The 23,834-nt window shown below is 35.3% G+C and overlaps 1 protein-coding gene across 5 annotated transcripts in view; it reads left to right on the top strand.

Moving 5' to 3' along the window:
• Positions 1-23,834, top strand: part of PPP1R12A (protein phosphatase 1 regulatory subunit 12A) — a 114,447-nt gene that overhangs the window by 77,476 nt on the left and 13,137 nt on the right. For 4 of the 5 annotated variants that reach the window (XM_021528061.3, XM_021528060.3, XM_077783540.1 and 1 more), the window contains exons 9-23: positions 1,225-1,346; positions 3,823-4,038; positions 4,839-4,933; positions 5,918-6,040; positions 7,379-7,540; positions 7,983-8,159; positions 11,771-11,861; positions 13,310-13,507; positions 13,684-13,852; positions 16,005-16,123; positions 16,800-16,865; positions 20,054-20,070; positions 21,071-21,212; positions 21,875-21,979; positions 22,836-22,883. In XM_021528061.3, the coding sequence (XP_021383736.2) occupies positions 1,225-1,346; positions 3,823-4,038; positions 4,839-4,933; positions 5,918-6,040; positions 7,379-7,540; positions 7,983-8,159; positions 11,771-11,861; positions 13,310-13,507; positions 13,684-13,852; positions 16,005-16,123; positions 16,800-16,865; positions 20,054-20,070; positions 21,071-21,212; positions 21,875-21,979; positions 22,836-22,883 (1,850 nt within the window). The remainder of the gene's footprint in view (positions 1-1,224; positions 1,347-3,822; positions 4,039-4,838; positions 4,934-5,917; positions 6,041-7,378; positions 7,541-7,982; positions 8,160-11,770; positions 11,862-13,309; positions 13,508-13,683; positions 13,853-16,004; positions 16,124-16,799; positions 16,866-20,053; positions 20,071-21,070; positions 21,213-21,874; positions 21,980-22,835; positions 22,884-23,834) is intronic. The other variant, XM_021528063.3, reaches the window with a different exon arrangement.

Genomic DNA, 23,834 nt, shown 5'->3' with positions numbered 1-23,834 from the left:
TATGAAAGAGAAGCAAGGTGTAACTTTATGAAGCTCAAGCAAAAGCAGTGACAGCAGTTGTTGTATCTCAATCATGACACTTTCTGTGTGTTTGTGTAAGAAGGGTTAAGGTTCATGAGCCATGGACAGAGGAAGGAATTTGGACAAAGCAGAAGAGATTAGGTAGGCAGACAGTGAAATGTAGGTAAGAAAAACAAGAGACAAAGAAGGATTTAAGCAAATAGAAAATTGGTGCTCTGGAAGGCAAGTCCCTGCCTCAGCTCATTCTGGTGACCAGAATTCCTGATTGGGTTCTCTGTACAGTTAATTATTTCTTTGAACTCAAACACGCATAGTTATCAGGGAATAAACGTTTCACTTTGAATTAGCACCTGCCTTCTGCAGTTTGAAATAGCTATTCCAGAATCACAGAATCAAAGGATAGTCAGGGTAGGAAGGGAGCTCTGGAAATCGTCAAGTCCAACTTCTCCTGCCGAGGCAGGGTGACCTAGAGCAGGTTGTGCACAAAAGCATCCAGGTGGGTTTTAAATGTCTCCAGAGAGGGAGATACCACAACTTCCCTGGGCAGCCTCTTCCAGTGCTCTGCCACCCTCAATGTTCTGCTTCATGTTGAAGTGGAGCTTCTTGTATTTTAGTTTATGGCTATTACTCTTCTTCCTGTCACTGGACAGCACCAAGAGGAGTCTGGCACCATCCTTGTCATCTGCCTTTGAGATATTTATATACATTAATGAGATTAGATGAAATGCTAACATATCTCTTACTGTTACAGTTTTTGTGGTCATTAGCCAGCTGCTAAAATACAGGCTGTGTGGGGAGACTGAAATCTCTGTCTCCAGAGGTTTCCAAGATGTGACTCATCAAAACCTTAAGCAACTGATTCATAGGCAGTATTGACCCTCCTTTGAGCAGAAGGGTGAATTAGGTAATCTCCTGAGTCACTTTGAACCTGAATGATTCTGTAGTTCTGTCTCTTCATCTCTGACTGGTAACACCTGATGAATACAAAAAAAATTGTTATATGCACAACCGTTTAGAAGAAAATGGTGGACCTAGCTAAGATGTAGATTGGGAGTGAGGGAGAAAATACTGAGGAATAAATAAAAAAATGCTGGTCATAAAGTTAACTGTCAAATTTAGTGGATAGAAATTCAGCTCAGTGTTGTAAAGGTGATGAAATTGTGAAAGAAAAATGAAAATTAAAAACTTGTAAATATTTTGCAGATAAGACCAAAACCTTGGCAGCTAATAATGCAAATACCACAAGTACACAATCAGCATCAGTAGCTGTGATGGCACCTTCAGTAGCTGGTGGCCAAGGGGCACCTACATCACCTGTTAAGAAGGTAAAAGAAAATACCTTTTTATTTGCTATTATCTTGTAATCTTATGATTTTCTCTTTCTTTTTTTTTCTGTGTAAGTATATCTTTTTGGATTCTAGTGTAAGTATTAGATTTGGTTAACCAGTGAATTGATAAAAATATGCACAGATTCTTAAAATACTTTGTGTTCTTCCCCAGAAACTGTTAATTATTTTTAAATTTTGAATGTCTTTAATTATGCACAGGGACCTAAAATACAGAACTATTAAATAGTTAAAAGTAAAATCCTTCTGAAAAAGAAAAATTCTGTTGCACAGTGAGTGGAGTTCTTGTAAATCTTTTGTGTGTCAAACTCCTCCAGAATTTATAGACGCTGCAGTTCTAGTGTCTCACTATGCCTGTAGTTCTGGTGCATTTCATTCCAGAGAGACAAGCATGACTATGTGACTTTTGGGAGTCCCTTGAAGTATTCACCTAGTGCTTTGGCACAGAAGTTGAAAATTATACCTGAAATAAGAAGTAAAAAATTGTGTGGTTTTAATGTGGTTAGGACCTCATGGAAGAGCTAGATAATAGGGACACATGATTTATTCAATGCATAGCTCAAGGCCACACCTAGCAAAGCCATATTGCTTGCTGAAAGCTTTTATGGCTTGTAACTTTACAGGAAAAGTTAATTTGGATGAACTTGAGTTTTACTTGGGATGGGGAAGATAGGTATGCCTGGGGAAAAAAATTACAGTAGATAAAAGTACATAGTCAGAAGTCAAACTTTTAGTGTATCGGAGCAAACTGGATAGTAAGCCATCAAATCTTCATTTGTCATTCATTACAATTTTTCTGTACACATCATCATCAAAGTGTAACCCCTGTACTGATGCATTTGAAAAGCATGTTCAGGAGAAGTGGTAACCATGATATACTGCAGCCACAGTAGAGAGAAAAGACATACTACTAGGAGATTCCTATAAAGTGTATTTTGCCTCTGGGAGCTTACTGGGGTTATACTTCCATATTCACAATAGAACCTAATAGTGATTCATCTTACAAAGTATACTTTATTGTAACAGGTGCAGGTATGTGATTTAATGATATGGGGGTGTTGTATTTTCATAAAAGAGGAAATAAGTTTGGTTTTAAGCTACATTATAGGCTTTTATAAATCATCTGTACATTTCTGATTCTGTTATGTAGAAAGTAATGGTTTATATTTTGGTCTAGGTAAAAAGTGCAGGCTGAAAATAAACTGTAGTTATCTTCCTATTACTATGTGAAAAGCTCAGGTCCTTCTGTAGCTACAAAATAAATGTACTTTATATCAAAATTATGATCTTGTAACATAGCAGGTACATGTGATCTAAAGGAGCAGTTACAGCTCCTATTGATAAACAAAAATGCTTTAAACTCTTTTCACCAATGAAGGTAATGCAGCACTCTGTGTGTGATCTTGCACCTGGCTTTTTGGGTCTGCACCATCTGATCTGCTGTAGCTGCACTTCTGCTTTTACATCATAGATGGCCAAACCAAGGGGTGCAGATGCACTATACTAAGCTAAAGTCAGGTTTCCTTCAGTCTGCATTGCTTTCAGTAATGCTGCTCTGTGACTGCAGGTACTGAAGGTAAGGCAAGTCTGGGAGGATAGCCATGCTAGTGTGGGACGTAATTTGGGGGATCTGAATGATACATGCTAAGAAGATAAGGAGTATATTAATGTGAATCTTCCAGTATTCTCAACAGTGTGAGGATTTAGGCCACGGACCTAGTAAGGTCACAGGCTTTGTTGTTCTTTTCTATGCAAGCTGTAATTCTGTCTCTGAATGAGTTAAACATCCTGTTACATTTAGTTGTAATCTGTTGCTATGGTTTTACATGTCTTACTGCTTTTTTGGTATTTTTGTGTTGTAATGAAGAGTTACCTAATACAAACCTAGGAACAAACTATATAGTGTTAAAACAACCTTCAGTTTCTATTTTCCTTCCTTTCAATCTTCATCTTTGTCTTGTCTTAATTGGCTTTAGTATGATTTCATTCCTCCTATCATGCCTGTCGTGGAGTCAGTAGATCCTGCATCATGGAGGCAGGGCTTGCGCAAAACTGGCATTGTTCTTGTGCCCAATAAGGGTGAAAAATCTATGGTGAGGTTCTTGTGTGCACAGGTTTATGTACAGGTTGCAAAATAACATATTTAATCAAAATGTTAATACCAGATTTGCATGTTTCTAAGTTTTTATCTCAAGTTCACAGCGTGTATTACAAAGTGTGTTTTTTTTGTAAGCTAACTTTTATAAGAGTGGTATTCCTTGACTGGTCTTACATTTCTGATTTCATTGACTAATTCAAGAGAAAAATGCATAGGTTGCTCCTCACTACAACTTCCCTACAAATTCAGCACTTACGATTATTAAAAACAGTTGTGTTCTTGAATCTTGGCAAGGAACTTGAATTACTACAGATAACATAAATTAATAACGTAAATTCATTTTCATGTGTTTTATAGTTTCCAGCATCTACAACCAAGGTTTCTCCCAAAGATGAAGAGAGGAAAGATGAATCTCCTGCTTCATGGAGGTTGGGTCTCAGAAAAACTGGTAGTTATGGTGCACTTGCAGAGATTACTGCTTCCAAAGAAGCTCAGAAAGAAAAGGACTCTGCGGGTGTTATGCGTTCTGCATCAAGTCCTAGACTTTCCTCTTCACTGGACAACAAAGAAAAGGTAATAATTTTCAGGATAAAACAACATTTTGAGAAATTAATATACCTTTCTTAGTATGGCTGTTAATCATGTATTATAGAAGTAAGATTTTAGTACACATCTGTTCTTTACTAGAATTCCAAAAAGTTAAATTACAGGGCTTCTTTATAGTATCTCTCAAAGTGTAATGTGTTCCTTCAGTATCTGGTGACCTGGTGCATAAGTCTGGCATTTCGTTCCTTTTTAGGACTTGCAAAGCTAATAGTCATTTTTACAATCTGGAGACATGAGAGATTTTATAGCATTTACATCACTTGGAGAATTATGCTAAAAGAATCTTACAAATGAAAGAAGTCTCTTTTGTATTAATTTTCATTTCGTAGTGATTTTTTATTTTCAAAAATTGGTTCTGTAACTAAACATGGATACACTAAAGCAAATGTTGTTCAGGTAGCTGAACAAAATAGAACTTGTGCTTCTCTTTAAAATACAAATGTTTCTATGATTTAAAGATTAAGAATAATAATGTACTGTACTATATAAAAATACTGAACCAGTTGCTTTCAAGAATCACTGTTGGAATTGTACTGCAGCAAAGCAGAAAAAAGAGAAATAAGTCATTAGCATCACTAGAATGGAAACATTTGCCGTTTCCTTTTCCTGTTGTAGTCTTTTATGATAGTTAACTAAAGCTTAAAACTCATTTGTATGATCAGGTCATTTGTATAAACAGTAAACTCGGCTGGAGTTGCCATAATGATGCTTTTCCACACAAGATAATCAATAATAGTAACAATTAATGAGAAACTAATGTCTTTCAGGAGAAAGATGGAAAAGGAACTCGACTTGCATATGTTGCACCTACAATACCAAGACGGCTGGCCAGTACCTCTGACATTGATGAAAAAGAGAACAGGTGACTATGAAAGAAAACAGGTTATATTTTTTTAATATAAAATTTAAGTAAGATTTTAGAATGACTGACAAACTTCCACGTTTTAAAACAATGCTAATTTATAGCATTGTCTGGATATATAGATTATGCAGAAAACCAACAGTTTCCAGCTACAGAAGTGCTAACCTACATTTTCATACAAAAAGAGGTACATTATGATGGCCAAAGGTATCAGACCATAGAATACATATTTTCAAAGTTTTGTTTTATTTTGCCTTGTGCACCTGATTGCCTTACATATAATTTTGTGAAAGACTTCCTGTTGTCTGAACTTCAGATCTTGAGCTGACATTTTTATTATAAATTCAGTTTTTGTGTATCAGTTTTTGGGATAGTTTTTCTAAGTAGATTTTTGCAAGGTCATTCCTTGCTGCTATAAACTGTAGGAACAGCCTGGAAATTCCTTATGACTGAAGTCATGTCAGCTAGTGATACATGTCAGACCCCTCAGGAACAGCTACTGCAAGCCTAGTTACACTGGTCTTAGAGTATCGTGAGTTCTAAGGCCTTGTCAGCTTTTAAACTTCTTATAACATCAAAGAATGAAAAATGTCATCAAATCAGCTATTTAAAAAGCCAAGTGGATTTCCTTTGCTGCACTGGATAATCTCAGGAGCAAACAGAAGAACGTCTTGTTCCTTTTTTGACAAAAACAAAGCTAGCAATGACCACAGATAAAAAGCAACAATTGATTTAATGTTGATTAAATCCTCTTTAGCAGTTTTCTTTTGATGCTGCTTTCTTCTTATGTTTCTAATTGTGTTAGTATGAATGTAGTATCTTTCCACAGAGGCTTGAAAATGGTTGTCCATAAGAGCAGTTTTATTCCTTATTCAGTTACGTTTAAGTGTGTTATCCAGGATTTTAATTTGAAGCTCCTGTTCAACTCACATCAAAACCAGCCTTCTTTAATGTGAGTTTGCTAAACTAAAATCTCCTTTACAGGGATTCATCTGCTAGTTCAATACGTGGTGGCAGTTCCTACACCAGAAGAAAATGGGAGGAAGATGTCAAGAAAAACAGTTTGAATGAAGGTCCTACATCATTAAACACAAGTTATCAAAGAAGGTGTGGGATTTTCTCTTTTTTTTATCAAAATAGGCTTAAAAGTTAACAAGTACTGAATAATTTTATAAGGACAGTTTAAAACTGAACGGTGACATATTGCCATGTTCATAATAATTGCAAAGTGTGTATTGCAGTGGTTGTGCTGGTTTTAAACGTGCATTTGTATGCTGATGAAATGGTTGTCCTGATTTTAAACTATGTAATTAAAGTTAGATGTTTTTTTTATCCTATGGGTTATTTCAGTTTGGAATTCATTGGATGCTTTCCAGATGAGTTCAGTAGTCAAAGATAATTATTTTAAATGTTGCAATGTTTCTGCTTGGTATATGAAAAGGGGGAAAACACTGTTTCTGTTGAATTCTGGTTATTGCACGACTGTCTTGGAGGTATTGGACTGCTGTCTTTAATTTTAAATTATCGCCAATACCTATGTTGAGTATCAGCATCATAGAATACATAGAATTCACTTAAATGCAAAGTAAATTACGGAAATAAGAGAATAATTCTCAGGTGTGCTGTTTCCTAACTTGCAGAATTTTCTCAGAAGGAATCATATGCTGCATATATAATACATAATTAACTTTGCTGCATTTTGTAGTTTCAATTTGAGACAAATTCTTCATTGTAATTAGTGGGGAAATAAATAGCTAAAATGAATAGATCAAAGAAAAGAGTCAAATAACAGCTGCATATTGGCACGTGCTACTGATGTACATGATACATACTTAGCATTTTTTTGAGTCTTGACATTGATGTTATCAGTAACCAGGCTGTCTCATGCAGCATAATGCTTATTTATTTCTTGTAAACCTTGAAGAGCAAGGGAAAAACCTGAGTGGGATGTTATTCCTCCTGGGAATGATTAAAGATTTTTTTTTTAATGGGGTAGTGTATTTAATTGTGTTCAAATTAAAAGAGGAGTGATATTTATGACATTTTCTTTCCTGACAAGCTGTGCAGTAAGGTTCTGCATTTTCTGAGGTGTTCAGTGTGGGTGAAGCAGCAGTTTAAAAATGAGACATTCGGGGCCCTGTATGAATGCTTTAGTAGATGTGATCAAGACGGTCTTACATAAATGAATGAGATTCCTTTCTATCCTGCTTGGTGAAGAAATGGTTGGGACTAAGGGACACTTCTGCTGCCCTCCAAAATCATAAATTAAAAGTCCTAGCCAAGGAAACAGTGGAAAAAATTTTTCTTTTGCACCAGAAGTTTCCAAGATTCAACTGAGGCACAGAATAAATGGGCAAAAATGTAATAGTTCATTCACAGCTTGGTGATATTTTAATGAGAAAATAAAAGTAATAAGTGCAGTCATTGTACATGTCTCTCCTTCAGTGGCTCCTTTGGTAGAAGACAAGATGATTTGATAAGTTCTAATGTTCCAAGTACTGCATCAACAGTTACCTCTTCTGCTGGTCCTCAGAAAACGCTGCCTGCCAGCACAAACACTACTACAAAGAGTACAACGGGTTCTACTTCAGCAGGCGTACAAAGCAGGTAATGGCACCAGGACATTTTGTTCCTTTCTTTTTGTCAGGTCTACTGTGTGCTTATGTATGTGCATGCGTTCTTGTTTAGTAGATCCTGGGGCTCTGGATTTTTTCACTTTACTGTTAAATTTGTTTTGATTTTATATAATTTGGCGCAAAAATTGTGAATGGCTTTCTATTGTAACATGAAAGCCATGTTGGTATAAAAGAATAAATCAAATGTTAGAAGGGTCTGAAGAATAAGAGTTCAATTATTGTGAACTGGTAATTCTTAATTTATTCAATTTAATAGCTCAAGCTGAGCTTTCATAGTAGAGACCTTTCTCAGTTTGCTTCTTAAAAAAAAATCCATCCCTCAATTTACATGTTACTAGTTGTTTAGTAAAGTGCTTTCATTGTTTAGCTGTTTCCTTTTCTCTTTTTTTGTGTTGCTGCTTGTTATGCTGTAGTACCTCAAATCGTTTGTGGGCTGAGGATAGTACTGAGAAAGAAAAGGACAGTGTTCCTACAGCAGTGACCGTTCCTGTTGCACCATCTGTTGTAAATGCTGCAGCCACTACCACAGCCATGACTACAGCTACTTCTGGCACTGTGTCCTCAACATCAGAGGTCAGGGAGAGACGGAGGTGTGTAAAGGTCCTAAGAGTAATGTTGCTCTTACACAAAAATTATACCTTTTTTTTTCATTATTTAAAGGAATGTGTTGGCTACCACAGATTTGAACAGTACAGTGGGTAAAGCAATGTTGTTTTCTTGCTGTGCATTGAAACAACTGGTACCGCAATTTACCTAAGAGCTTAGTACTAGTAGAGACTATTAACAAAATTTAAACTTTGATACTGTTATGTTTTTGACTGGCCTTGGGTTTTCATATGGTATATGGTATTTTCAGATTTATATTTCTCTTAACAGATTAAATGAGTCCTCTTAGAAATACCAGTAATGGAACTCTGTAAACGGAATGAAAAATAATTAAATTAGCAATTAATTAATTAATTGCTACAACTACATTGCTGCAGACTGAGGTTGTATGCCATTGGCAGTATGCTAATAAGTCACAGCATAGCATTTTTTCAATCATGTTGTATGCCTGCCATTACTGAGAAGAGAGTATTGAACCCAACACATTCTGTTTATTTCATTGCATGATTTAGGGTCTCTTCTACTTGAAACATAGTCATACAATTTTAAATTCAATGCTTTAAGAGCTATTCAGTATGAAGAATGAGTAAGAAGCTGATGTAAATCTTACTTTAAGAACATAGTGGTTTTTTCTGATTACAGTTATATGAAGGATGAGTTAAGATTGGTGCATATTTGTTTCCATAAAGAGTTGTTTCCTTCTGTTTATGGAAGCAAAAACAAGATTTCAAAAGATTGTTAATTCGTGTAAGCTTTCCCCTGTTCTTCTTTTCTGGGTACTTATAAATGTTTATCCTTTAACCCTCCTGCTGCAGTTCAGGTTTGTGTGTTGCTCTGTAGCAGGTTTGAAATGTACTTTCTGTATCAGTGCCAGATATGTATATCTCAATATGTTCACAGAGGTAATGAAGCTGCTCCTTACTACAGGAGAAAATTGTATTCTTTTTGTTCACTTAAGGCAGCAGCATTTAAAGATTCCTTATAGAGGCCTAATGAGGGTACTCTGTTTTTTGTAGTCTTCCTTCCTACCCAAAACTGAGATGAAAAAACTTACGTGATACGTGGATTATGTTTTTCTTATTCTCCACCATGATTCAGGAAGGGTCCACATGTGCTAACAATCCATTTCAATAACTACAGTAGTCAGAACCTGCATTTTCCATAGTGAAATTTGAACCAAATCCAACAAATGAAAAGCATAACCAACAAAATGTGCGTTTACTTGAAAATAATTCAGATTAGTTCAAATTCTAAAATTCAAATGCTACTTCAGTCTTATATGTGTTAGAAAGGCAAGGAACATTAGAATTAGGCTTTTGCTGTCTCGTTTGCTCTCCCTGGTTTGTGTATACTAATGTGCATATACTACATATGTTTTAGATACCTGCAGTTGGCCTGAAATGCCATGGTTTTCTGTGACTGGGCTGATGCATTCTTGATGGCATATTAGTATATCCATGAATCTTAGAAGTCAAAATTGGAAGAATTACTGCATTCATTTGAGAATGTAGTGCTCTAAAGATGAGCACATCTATCTGCATATATATATACATATATATAGATTTGTGTGTGTATCTACATATGTTTCTATGCACATGAAAAAAATATATATGAAATATTACATGCTATATATTTTCTTAAGTAATGAAGCTGGTTAATCTGTGTTTATCAACTGAAATTGATATTTAGAAAGTATGTTTGCAAGACCGTTCAAAGATAGTTGAAAAGTGAAGAAACACCAGTACATGCTTCCTTAATAAGGTACAAGTACTTTATTGATGAAGCACATAATGGTGTGTTCTTTTGTTACAGCTGAAGAAGCTATATTCTTTATTTGATTTTCAGGATTGGTAAAATCCTAAAAAAAAAACAAGGAAGAAACAGGGTAGGAAATTACAAACTTGAGTATTTAAGTTTTTGTATCATGAATAGTACATACAGCATGTGTGGCACATGCAAGAGATGCTAGGGAAGAGCACTTTCTACTTTTGACTGTAACTGCCGTGTACACCTGAAAAGTTGAGACTTTTCATTTTCTCTCAGTGCAATGAAAAATATTTCAGATTTAGTGGAAGGTAGGCATAGGTACAGTAGTTACTAAAAAGAAGGTTATGGGTAACAGTATTTAGCAATTTTAAGCCCTAAAGATAGCTAACACCTGCTCTGCAGTCAAGCCCTCCTAGCTAGGTGGTGGTTCAGGTCAAGTTAACTACAGCAACCTAATAGGAACTCTTTTCCTTGTGTTGATACAGCCTAGAGTTCTTGGGAAATGGAAAGTCAGTCAAAAATGCTGCTTGCAAGAGACCTGGATAAGGAAATCAAATTTACATAGTGTAGTTTTTTTAAGATGTGCCATAAGATGAAAGTAGTTTCAATATTTTTAAGTATAGCTGTTAGTTGTATTTTAATGAGGTAGAGCATAGGTTGTAATCTGTAGGTCTGTATAAATGAAGTTTTTTAACTCTTATTATTGTTTCAGAACTCTTTTTAGTATGTGCTAAGGCTACTAAATATATTATTAAGTGAGAAAACTGCTCTTTCCAAACATAAATTATTTAGGTGTTAATAACTGATGGCATAATCACTAGCAAATTACTGAATCCTTATCCAGTGACTCTTAACTAATGATATATAGAAACAGTCAGAAAATATTACAGAATATGATCTAAAGAAGCTCAGAGAGGTTTTAAACAGCCTTTTAGCAACCTTTTGATTTTGTTTTTTTCAATTTTTTTTTATTTTTTCTAATTTTTAGCCAATTAAAGTATTTTAAAACTGTGCGAAATTATAGCAGCTTCCCAGAATATTCTGCCATAGAAAATCAACAAATGCATTAAAATCTTTTCAGTCCTTTAATTATGGGTTTACACACATACAAATATATGCATTTGTGCATGTATCTATGTCCTGTTGGTTTTTTACCTGTTATCTGGATTAGAGAATTTCTTTAAAAGAGTCCAGACCTTGTACGTCTACTCTAGTAGCCTTTTATCTTTGATTACAATTACCTGCTTATTTTGCAGGACTTCTGTGGGTTTTATGAAGATTTATTTTAAGCTCATTTTTTAAAGGGTCTTGGGTTACTCAAAGCGTGATGATTCATGTGAAAATATGGTAACCACCTCCTCAGGGATTCTTAATTTCTGGTGAAATTGATGCTATAATTAGGTTTTCTGCATTAACAGTACATTTGGCTTTTTCTGAAAGCTTAAAAGTTAGTACACACACATATTTGATGTATAAATGTCTAACTGGCTCAATCTCTGAGGTCTTCTACCCCTGTGTTAGTAAACCAGTGATACATCAAAAGAGCTGAAGTTAAATTTATAGAAAATTGTAAAAAGAAATCTAAATTAAGTAGGAAAACTGTATTTTAATTGAGTTCTAAAGCTGCTGTCTTGATGAATAAGTAGATCAGTATGATGTGAATGAAATGTCTAAAATGTAATCTATCCTATATAGTTAAATATTTTCTTCTGACTGCCTTGGCTTTCTGTCTGAAGTGTTGGGGGGGGGGGGGGGGCGGGGTTTGACCGCTTAATAAATTTGTGCAAAAATTATCATATGCCAATTTTATTTGTTATTAACTGTTTAGATCATACCTCACTCCAGTACGGGATGAAGAGTCTGAGTCCCAAAGAAAAGCTAGATCCAGGCAAGCAAGACAGTCTAGAAGATCTACACAGGTAGAGTATTACTAAAGCTTCTGCATTTTTGAAAATATACCCATAACATCATTCCTGAGAAACAGGCATGCCATACTGCAATTGCATCCATTTCTAATTTTTTTTCTGTGCGTGTGCTATTGTAGATAATATGATTGAGCTGATCAACATATATATAGCTAATAGGATCATGACATAGGGAAGAATACTTTTAATCTAATTTCTCTGGAGAAGGAAAATACTAAAAGAGAGTGCTAATTATTATTGCATGCTAATAATCTAACTGCATATCTCTCTGCAGCATTTATCTCTCTTAGTTTACATACTGATATATTTGGAAGTTCTTCCCAGTTTTTATCCGTATCTGTCAGCAACTAGCACAATACTGTCACAGGGACCAATGTGGCAGGAGCAAAATAGAGTATCTCTAATGGTACTCAAATGCTCTTTGGGCAGTGGAGTAACTGCCAGTCACTGTCTGCTGGAAAACTGCGAATAATCATCAAATAGTCCCTGAGTAAAATAGCACAAATAAATACTCTAGCCATTTTCCTTACCTGTTTTTAGGCTGAGTCCACAGCTACATTGCTTACTGATGTTGCTTTCAAATCTTTCCAGTTTTAAACCCCTCAAATACTTCTGGATAGCTTTCCAAATGAGAGATCTGTGCTGCTTGATACTACTTCATTGTATGGGACTAATTTTTAATTCATAGTACTAATTCAGAGCCCTGAATGATGGTCAGACTACAGGCTAACTATTGCTGAATCCTTACAGTGAAGAAGCTACCAGGAATTACTGGATTAAACCTTGTCAACACTAAAAGCAATTTAAGTAATTCATAAGATGCAAAGTTGGCTTTGAAGAGGAGATTACAGAATGTTTTGAGCAATGTCTCACTAAGATACATTAGCTGAAAAGTACAGTAGAGAAAAGCTGTCTTAATAAAATTGTTTGATTTCTGAGCTTATTTCAAAACTAGTTTTTAGCCTAAAAATAGCAAGAGACTTTTTAGTGTTGCTGACCTAAAAATCCAATTGCAAGGAATTAATTTGTAAAGTATCAACATTTCTGAAAAGATGAGTATGACATTTCTAGGGTTCTTTCAGAAATGTTTAGTATGCTTACAATCCTATTAAAAGCATCTATTGGATTCTTAAATTATTTCTATAGGATCTTCTTTGCAATCTGTATCTACTAGTTCAGCTAAAAATTGGCTTGCTAGAGAGTCTGTGGTAGATAACATTACAGCAAATACGCAAATACTTGCCACGTACCAGAGGGATGTTTGGTTCCAACATACAAGAGGAAAGCTTATAGGTAGAATATATAGGTAAAATTTACTTCTTGATAGATAGATTTAATTTTCTTAAGTTGAATGTTTTCTTTAAAATATTTATGTGATGTGATCAGCTACATTAATGTTAATGTTATATTTAAATGGTGTTTTCTGACTGCTGTTTTCACAGGGCGTAACACTGACAGATCTTCAAGAAGCTGAAAAAACTATAGGACGAAGTCGTCCCACACGAACTAGAGAACAGGAAAATGAAGAAAAAGAAAAGGAGGAGAAAGAAAAGCAAGACAAAGAAAAACAAGAGGAAAAGAAAGAATCTGAAACTAAAGATGATGATTATAGACAAAGATATTCCCGAACTGTTGAGGAGGTATTTTCATGATGAGTCTCTTTAGGTAGAGAAATTACATGAATCTTTACTCCAACAATGTTATTTTAATTTTGGTACTACTGTAAGAATAACTTATATAGTTAAATGTTTTCATATCCCATGGTTTGTATTCGTTAATCTTGTTAAATTAATTCTGACATTTTTCTGTTGAATAGCCATATCATCGCTATAGATCAAGTTCAACTTCTACTTCTTCATCATCCACCTCTTCGCTGTCCACATCCACTAGTTCTCTATCAAGTTCAAGTCAGCTAAACAGACCGAACAGCCTTATAGGTATAACTTCTGCCTATTCTCGGAGTGGAGCAAAGGAAAGTGAGAGAGGTAGGAGTACTGTTTATGAAGGGTTGTTTGGTTTTTTGTATTTTTTTTGTTTTGTTTTGTTTTGTGTTTTTTTGGTTTGTTTTTGTTTTTTTTTTTTTTTTCTTTTAGTTAACAAAGAGTAGCTTACATTTCTAGAGGTATTTCAGAATGGGGTGAGATATGTAAGACCACTGGGCGTGTAACTTGCCCAAATCTTCTGTAAGAAATTTCAAAACTTTCATATAGAGAGGGGAAAAGATTTTCTGTATTTGGTGGTGTTTTGCAGCCATGTGTTTTTTTTTCCACTGTTGGGTCACAGAAATTTCAAATATATTCCCATAAATATCCACATAATGCTTTAATTTCTACTTTAACACAATAACTATAATAAAATACTCTATTTCAAGGTCTGAATACTTGCATGTATTAAAAAGGAATTTTGCTTGATGAAATAACTGCTAAATAACTAGGAGTTTTCTTCAGTCCTTCCACACTGAAGGACTGGAATGATGCTTTATTTCTTTAAGGATCTCTCAGGGTTGTATGAACAGCTGGAAAGGGTTTCCAGCTGCTCATACAGCCCTGAGAGGTCCTTAAAGGGGATGTTTCCCATTGCAGTTCAGATGTAACCATACTTCTGCATGCTTTAACTGGTTTATGTAATCTTAAACTGAGGATAAGATGCATGATTCAGAGATCACAAAATGTTCTTCTCTGATGTCACAGAGATTTTGCCCTCATTTCAAATGTGAGTTACCTGCTATAACTCTGAGATGCTGTGCCTGATTCTTTGCCTGTCAAGTGAGGAGCCTGTTAACATACAGTGTGATCTCCTATTCTTGGACTTGCCACTGTTGACTTGAGAGAAATACTTTAATTCAAGTTATTGATCAGTAACTTTAGTAGGGTTACTGATTGAAATTGGTAATTTTGTTCTACAGAGGGTCAGATAAAATGATCCACTGATGAAATCTCCATGAACTATATAGCAGTATTGCCATGTTCCCTAGAACAGTATTTTCTGAGGAAGTTACTGGGGTTAGGCTTTATGGATATGCTTTCTAATTTTTTTCACATTTTCTAAAATGAACTGAAATATGGATTACAATGATTTCATAATGCATGCTTACTCTAGGAAACTCACTCTAGATTGTTCTATGGAAAAGTTTTCATTTGGTGAATATTAGCTACCAGAGGTTCTTTTTTTTTCAAGTTATGACTTTTGGAAAAGAAATACAGTACCATCTGAAATCCCAGAGGTAAAACCCTAGTTTATTAAAATTAGGAAAGGTGTATGCTCACCATAAATGTATTTCTCCTCTTTCCTATTTAATTTTGCTTCACTCTAAATTGTTTATTTACCTCTGAAGACTAGTGATGATAGTTATTAATGATTAGTGATTCTTCTATCTGGACTCAATTTTGTGGTTTCTTTATTTAATAAAAGAACATCAAGCTGAACAAACTGCATGATATTAAGTAAGGAACTTTGGTTTGGGCAGGTTTGTTAAATTTTTTTTTTTTCTTTTTGCACATGTTATTTGTAAATATATAGGGTAGCAAACACAATCCTGAGTTGTTACATCTATTTCAAATTGCCATTGCATTTGTTTTAAAGGAAAGGGACATCTGTAATACAGTAATAATGTAATGTAGGAGGTCCAAATTTATTCTTCCTTAGAGCAAAAGTGGAGAGGACTGTGATGAAAAGGAGGACTCTATTTGTAAAAGCTGGGTTTTTTTTTAATACTGCATCCTTGATGTATGCAACAAAAAAGCTTGTTTGATGAAGAATTGTAAAGGATTACCTTCTCTTTTTTTTTTTTTTTTGTTGTTGTTGTTGTTGTTGTACCTTTATACATCTGCTGACACAGATGTTTCAATTATTACATGGCAGTTTTGAAAACTGAATTGTAAGTCCAAGTTGTATTGTATTACTGTTAAACTAAGACATTTTATTTAGGTGATTGAGGTGAAATTAATATTTACAGTATTTTAGAGCTGTGTGTTCTGGGAAGTGTATGTTACAGCAAACCCTGTATCTGGTAAGAAGCTCTTCAGATAATTTATTTCAGGTAAAAAGAATTTATTGTGACCATTTTAAAGACTGAGAAGTATTTCAGAAAATTAGATTGTGTCATAATTCAGTGAATGAGAAAGTTGTTATTAACAGAAGGAGGCAAAAAAGAAGAAGAAAAGGAAGAAGATAAGTCACAGCCTAAGTCTATAAGGGAAAGACGGAGACCAAGAGAAAAACGACGATCTACAGGAGTGTCTTTTTGGACTCAGGATGTAAGTAAACTTCACTTGTAACAAAGTGAAATGTGTATAGTGTACTCTTAAAATAGAGAATTGTTTACAGTAATACAATATGTAACTCATTGTTCTAGAAAAAATTATGCTTTTCAGTTTGAATATTCTTTGGTTTTGGTTTGATCTTTCAGGAGCAAAATCAAAATTAAGTTTTTTCAGTTGGTACTGCTAACCAGAATTCTAGAACACTGTAGTAACCATAACTTAATAGGAATTAATCATAATCTAAGGAAAATAAGTAAATTATTGAACAAATGTTTTCTATTGCATGTGTACCAAAGCAGTAAAAATGAGACTCTTTTATTTGGCACATTGCAAGTAGCTGTGTACTTAGCAACTTAAAGAACTGCTGTCAGATTAGAAAGGTTTTAGTTGATGTTTCAGACTATTCCTTTTCCCTTTTCTTTGTCATGGGATCCATATATAATGTAAAAGTCAGGTTTTCCTATGTCAAATGCAAAATTGTTTAATCTCCTGGTACTGAAAACATGTACCTGTTTGAGAATTTTCTTCCTATATCCTCTGTATTCTCTGTGATTCTCTGTGCAGTATTCTGCTTCTCTTATAGTTTCATGTTCAAAGTGTAGAATGTGTTAAAATCTTACTAAGCTTTAAAGAGTTTTAATTATTTTTCCTCTCCTGCCTCTTTCACCAGAGTGATGAAAATGAACAGGATCACCAATCTGATTCAGAAGAAGGAACAAATAAGAAAGAAACTCAGGTAATTTAAGAAAGATAATTTGTTCATTAACTTTTAAGAGATATATTTTGTTGTAAAATTTTTGTTACAGTTGAATTTACATATCAACAGTGGCCATAACTAACGGTTTTGATTTCCATTTTGTTTGTGTAGAATTAGCATCCAAAAAATGTAGATTCGATTTTTGACACACAGGTCAGGGACATGATGCAGCAGATTACTGGAACAAGCATTCAGTTTCTACCCAGCAAAATCTTTATTTCACCTACATTGTTATTTTCAGATAAATTATGGGCAATTACTTATGCACACTAATTAAAAGCTTTGAAAATTAAACCAAATGCTGTCATTATTATTATTTAAAAATAATATGAAAAGATCATTTGAGGAAACACAGAAAGTTGAAGAGCGCAATGTATGTAATTTTTTCAGTGAACAAAATGGTTTTATGGATATCCTAAATGAGTATTATTGGTCTGGATAAAAAGTCAGTGGAAAACTGTATAATAGGCTTGATTTGATGGGAAAAGTTCTTGAAAACAGAATGGTGTTTGACAGTGGGATGAAAAGGTATTAAAAGAGAATTACTTATATAAGCTGAGCTATACGAAGAATGTATTTCTTTTGACCTAAACCCTGGAGTAGTACAGTACAGAATCATGTTCATTATTTAGGAATAAAACTCTAGTGATATTTATTTCTTTTTTTTGTAAAAGCTTCCATTACATATATGTTAAATATTTTAATTAAGAGACTCATTCTGTACCTTTTTGATTTGCTGTATTTTTTATTTCTGTGCCACATTAACGTAACTGAATAGTCCTGTTTCCTCCCCTTCTAGTGGTACATATCTCTAGGTCTGTAATTACTTCATATTCTGTTCTGTAGACATTAATTTTGGTAGAACATGCTGTGTGGTACTTCTGATAAAATTAATAACATTACAGTGAAATAGTGCTAAATCAGCCCCAAAATTGTGAATATCATTAGAAAAGTGAGTGTGTTGGGCTTGAATGTTGGAGAAGTACAGATTTGACTGACCAGGAGTTCTTGGACAGGTACACTTTTTTGCTATGTGCCTGGGCCCAGAGAGTGGTGGTGAAGGGAATTCCATCCAGCTGACACCTGATCAGGAGTGGAATTCTCCAGGGTTCATTACTGGGGCCAGTCCTGTCCAATACTTTCATCTATAACCTGGCTGAGGGGGTCTAGGGCACCCTCATTCAGTTTGCAGGTAACACCAAGTTCAGCGGGAGTGTTGATCTGCTGGAGGGCAGGAAGGCTCTGCAGAGGAGTCTGGACAGGCTGGATCAGTAGGCCAAGGCCAACTGGATGAGGTTCAGTAAGGCCAAGTAACTGGGTCCTACACTTGGGTCCCAACAATCCTGTGCAGTGCTACAGGCTGGGGACAGAGTGGCTGCAAACTGCCCAAGGGATAAAGTAGCTGGGGATGCTGGTGACAGTGGCTGAACACCAGCCAGCCCATGCCCAGGTGGCCAAGAAGCTCAATGGCATCCTGGCCTGGATCAGCAATAGTGTGGCCAGCAGGACCTGGGCAGGGATTGTGTCCCTGTACTTGGCACTGGTGAGGACCCACCTTGAGTCCTGTGTCCTGGGTCTGGTTCTGAGCCTGCAAGAAAGACATTGAGGTGCTGGACAATGCCCAGGGAAGGGCAACAAGGCTGGGGAAGGGTCTGGAGCACAGGTCCTGTGAGGAGTGGCTGGGGTTGTTTAGCCTGGAGAAAAGGAGGCTCAGGAGAGACCTCTCTCCAATTCCCTGAAAGGAGGCTGTAGCCAGGTGGGGGTTGGTCTCCTCTCCCTAGTAAAAGGGACTGGACAAAAGGAAATGGCTTCAAGCTGAACCAGGGTGGTTCAGGTTGGACATCAGGAAGAATTTTCTCACTGAAAAGGGTAGTTAAGCATTGGAACAGGCTGTCCAGAGAGACTCTGGAGTCACCATCACTGGAAGCATTCAAGAAACAACCAGACATAAGAGCATTATGGTTTAGTTGTCCTGGTGGTGTTCAGTCAAAGGCTGGACTCGGTGATCTTGGAAGTGTTTTCCAACACAAATTATTCTACGGTGAAACATCAGAACAGGTTGCCCATTTTTCTACAAAACCTCTTAATTCCCATCATTATTCATCTCTTGACAGAAAATAATTATGTTTTATTAGGAGTTGTTAGTTTGTAGCATGTGCCTTTGATATCCTCTGTGCAGTAAATGCACTTTAAGGTCTCAATGGAGAAATTGGGTGTATTGTGGAGAATGTGGCTGTTTACCTGTGCACACTGAATAATACAGTTTCCTTCTATAAAAGGAAACCAAGCAAGCCACACCAGTCCCTCCAGAAAAATCACCTATGGGGATGGCTTCAGCCACTGCTAGGTGAATAACATTGGAGGATGTCCAGGTGATGATACGTCAGTAGAGTTTCTTCACTGAAATGTCTTCACTCAAGATTGGAATAATAATTGGAAAAAATTATGAATCTGTATTGACCACCCAGAGGGGCATAAGTTTTGTATGACTGATGTAAATACATAGAGGACACTCCCTCACTCTTAAGTCATCACTTTTAATTAAGTTTTGCTTCTCAACTAAAGACAGTTTAATTTTTTATATTACTGTCATTCATTCATTCATTCCAGGTGAATCCACAGGGACAAAATTTACTGTCATATAAATTAAGTCTAATAAGTACTTCCTTATGTTGTTGCTGTAGTAACTTCTTTTAAGTCATGCCATGTTGAAACAGTGATCCTGTATCTTAACATATTGTTTTGAGCTGAAGTCATTATGTTCAAAACATTGTAGCTGATGTTAAAGAAGAGAAAAAAGGAACAGTGAATTTGAGGAACACTGTTCAGATATCTTTGATAACAAGGAAGCAAACCCAGAATGTGCTAACTGCTGCAATAGCTGCTGCAGTGTTTAGGGCACTCCAGACTTCTAGAGCGTTATGTTAATGTCCTTGTAAATCACATTTTGTTGAGTGTATTCTAGCACATATTTCTTGTCTTTTCTTCTTTTCTATTTTGACATAAAAAAATTGAAGCTTGACACAGTTCAGATAATACATACTGCTGGATAGCATGTGCATCTGACATAACTGTTGAGTTGTATTTGTTCACAGATTGTTATATATTTTAATTAAAGTATTCATCAATCCATTCTTTTTCTCTCTTTTTACCTTTCCCCATCTCAGAGTGAGAGCCTTTCCAGGTATGTGCAATTTAAACAAAATAATTAGAATTGTTACACCTTCTGTCTGCATGTTGTCACTTCTAAGTTCTTTTTGTACAAATTCAACTTAAATCCAGTGGCTGGATTGAGTTTTCAAAGGCTATAATGATACTTATATTTTGTATGAAGTATGATAGTGAAGCTACAGTCCTGCCATATGTGAGTAGAATACTCCATGCAGGGGAATCTGTTGTACTCCATATTTGTAGTGCACTGAAGGCAGGCTGGGCATTTCACAGAACGTAGTGGAAACAGTACTATGCCCTACAGTTTTTCCAGCATGGACCCAGCTTTTACAAAGAAGATGAGGTTTTTGTTGTCTCTCTTTTAGAATATCCTACTGAAAATTTTCTATGTAACCTCAAGAAAAATACAGCCTCTGAAAATCACATTTCCTTAAGATTTTTTAAAGAAGTAAATGCTGAAATATTGTTAATTTTAAAAAATCATTTATTTTTGGACCATTAGCTTTAATTATAGAATTTAATTATATTCTGACTGGTGAAAATATGTTCAATAAAACTGCTCAAACACATGATTAGTGAAGAGTGAACAGTGTGAAATTGCTCTTAACTTTATTAATAAAAGATTTTATTGAGTTATTAGGATAAAAACTGCTAAAGATTTGTTTCATCAGCTGTTTCTGTTGAAGCGCTAGAAGTCACAACCAATAGTTTTGAAATCCTGGTTGCTGTAATAAAACTTAAAATTCATCTAGGCCATTCATCTAGTGTTTTTTAAAACACTTCAATTAAACTAATACACTTTTTTAAAAATTTATTTATAAATAAAGAATAATTAAGCTATCTAAGCCAGTTTTAAAGTATTTTAAGGCATGTAAATATTTGCTTGCATTAGATAATTTAATTACATTTAAAATATTTATCTGCATGCATTACTCTGCAGACTGAGCAATTTGAAAACATTTTCACCAAGAATCTTGGAGTACTAGAGAATGTAAAAAATTTTTGTTTTACAGATATGATACGGGATCGCTCAGCATGTCTGCAGGTGATCGTTACGATTCAGCGCAGGGGCGATCAGGGTCACAGAGTTATCTTGAAGATCGAAAACCATACTGCAGTAGACTAGAAAAAGATGATAGCCCTGATTTTAAGAAGGTATCTGATTCAATACATCTGCCGGAAAAATAGGGTTTCATTACTGCTTTTCTTAAATTGTGTGAAAGTAGTCTCACATTGCATCTGAAATACTGCTTAAAATAACTTAGCTGAATGGAGAAGGATAGCAACCACTACAGTGGGGAAAAATATACATTATGAAACAGCTTTTGACTTTTGTACTTTTCAAGGCAAGGGAGAAATGCAGAGGAGCTGAGATACAGTCAAATAAAAAAATAATATGATAGTATTTATCATAAGAAAAGTATCGTATCATTAAAACTGATGTATGCATATGTGAAGACTTTATTATGTGTTTGCCAGCTTACATACATATAAGGTAAAAATATGTTTAGATCTTATTTTAAAATAGAAGAGGAGTTTGTTGAAATGTTTACTGTGGTGGGGTAATCTGAGAAGTCTGAAGAAGAAAAGGTGGCTTTATTATGTGCAAGGTAAGTTGTGTGCTCCCTATACAAAGCTGTTTGTTTCTAGAAATATTTAGTAACAGTTCCTTACTGTGCTTGCTAATTTTAAACACCTTTATTTTATTTCTTAGGCTCTTAATGTATTTGTTAACTTTGTTGTGGTTCAGTCACATTTTTGAAGTTTTTTGGCTAATCTCACTATTGTCTGATTTTTAAACTAATATTTTCTCTTAGCTTTATGAACAGATTTTAGCTGAAAATGAAAAACTGAAAGCACAGTTACATGACACCAACATGGAACTTACAGATCTTAAGCTACAGTTGGAGAAGACCACTCAGGTTTGTATAAAACAGAAAAGCATGTACTTAACCAACAATGTAAATAATAAACCAGAAGCACCCCCAGCTGTGGGCTGCTCTTTACTAAGCATCGGCTTTGTTTTTTATCCAAAGATGGGAATGGAGAATTTCTCTCTTTCTAAAGAGAAAAGAGTGCAGGATTCTGGTCTTCAGCTGTGAGCAAAACATGTCTGCTTCCTGCCTACTTAAGTAGTAGTGGTTCTTGCCAGCGTGTATCTGCATGCAACTTTTTTGCAGGGTAGGAGTAAACACTTTCTGCACTGTTAAGCTTATATTTAAACTGACAATCGGGTGTGCTGGCAAATTGGCATAACCTGCCAGTTCTTCCTGGCTGGTTAGATAGCTTTATCTTGGAAATGAAGAGCAAATAATGCATTCCTGTTACCAATAACTGCTGTCAGATAACAGTGCTGCATACAGTTATACAAGACACATACACTGGAGTTAGATTTGTCTAAATTTGTCTACTCTTGCTGTAGAATGTTTCATATTGTCAGATCATATTTACCACAATTCACCTGTACTTAATTGTCTTTCATATGTACCCTGCAAATATTAGTGAAGAAAGATGCCTGTTTTGTAATGCTTTTAGATAGAAATACTGTGTTTTTCCTGTTAGCCAAAGGCTGGGTAGTGATTAAATAACAAAGATGGTCGCAGAAGTGCTTGATAAATCCAGCTCATTCTTTATTTCAGTGTTACTTCCCTGAACACACTCTAAAATGTTTTTGATTACATACTTCAGACAGAATACTAAAATATGTAATTGGTTTTTTCCTCAGTTCTGTGTTGTCTCAAAGCACATATCAATGTCTTCATCAATTTTGTGTTTCAGAGACAAGAAAGATTTGCTGACAGATCACTCTTGGAAATGGAGAAAAGGGTAAGTTTCTGCCAAAAAACTTTTAAATACTCCAGTTCAAGCTTTATTTTAGCTTGTTTTGCAATCCTTGGTTTGCATATATTTTAGTAGGAACAGAATCCTTTCTTATAATTCGCATTTTTTAGAAGATTTGGGGATTTTAGGTTTCAAAGTGGCAATGAATGCGAGATGGAAATTACTCTTAAGAATTGCCTTTAGTTTGCCTGCTCATTCATGATAACCAGTTTCTAAACTCTACTGCCCTCCAGGGATGTGCCACTTGTTTCATGTCATCCAAAACAATGCTGGCATTCCAGAGGGTTAAGCAGATTCATTGTGTCTTATTTTTTAACACATTTCCAAGATTCAGAGAAGTTAATTTCCTCAGAGCTTTTCAGAGGCACGAATTATTGTTGGTAATGAGATAGCTGTTTCTGCCTCACAGATATGGGACCTTAAACCTGCTAATGATTAAAATTATCTTTATCTGCCTCTTTCCTTGCACTGTAGCTTTTTCCAGAGGAATATGATAATGGGGTAGAGGGAGAAAGTGGAAGAATGAGTAAACAGTGCAGGAAGAGGGGCATCAGAGTCAGACACCCAAAATTGAATGGGAAAGAGTCATGCAGTGAATTCATATGTGAGATAGACTATTATTTCAGAAGTTGGACACATGATAATCTTAGGCTGTAATTTCATGCTAATTTAAAATCCAGCCCTGTAAAATTATAGTTTCACAGCAGTGTAAAGCAAACTACATTGTTTTTGAGGTTGTCTTGGCTTCCTTCATTGACTCTGAACACCATGTGTTCTTTTCTTCTCCCTTGATCCTGGAGTGACACATTAGAGACAAATTGGGCAAAAAAATCAGACTTCAACAGTAAGAAGTGATGTGGTAAACATTTACTAATCCCTGGTAAATTTCATATTCACTGGCCTTTTGTATTAATTTTCCAGTATTTTAGGTTTTAT

Source organism: Lonchura striata, chromosome 5 (genome assembly GCF_046129695.1).
Source record: "Lonchura striata isolate bLonStr1 chromosome 5, bLonStr1.mat, whole genome shotgun sequence".
Taxonomy (NCBI): Eukaryota; Metazoa; Chordata; class Aves; order Passeriformes; family Estrildidae; genus Lonchura; species Lonchura striata.
Note: the sequence above shows the minus strand (reverse complement) of the source record. Positions and strands in the feature narration are given on the sequence as shown.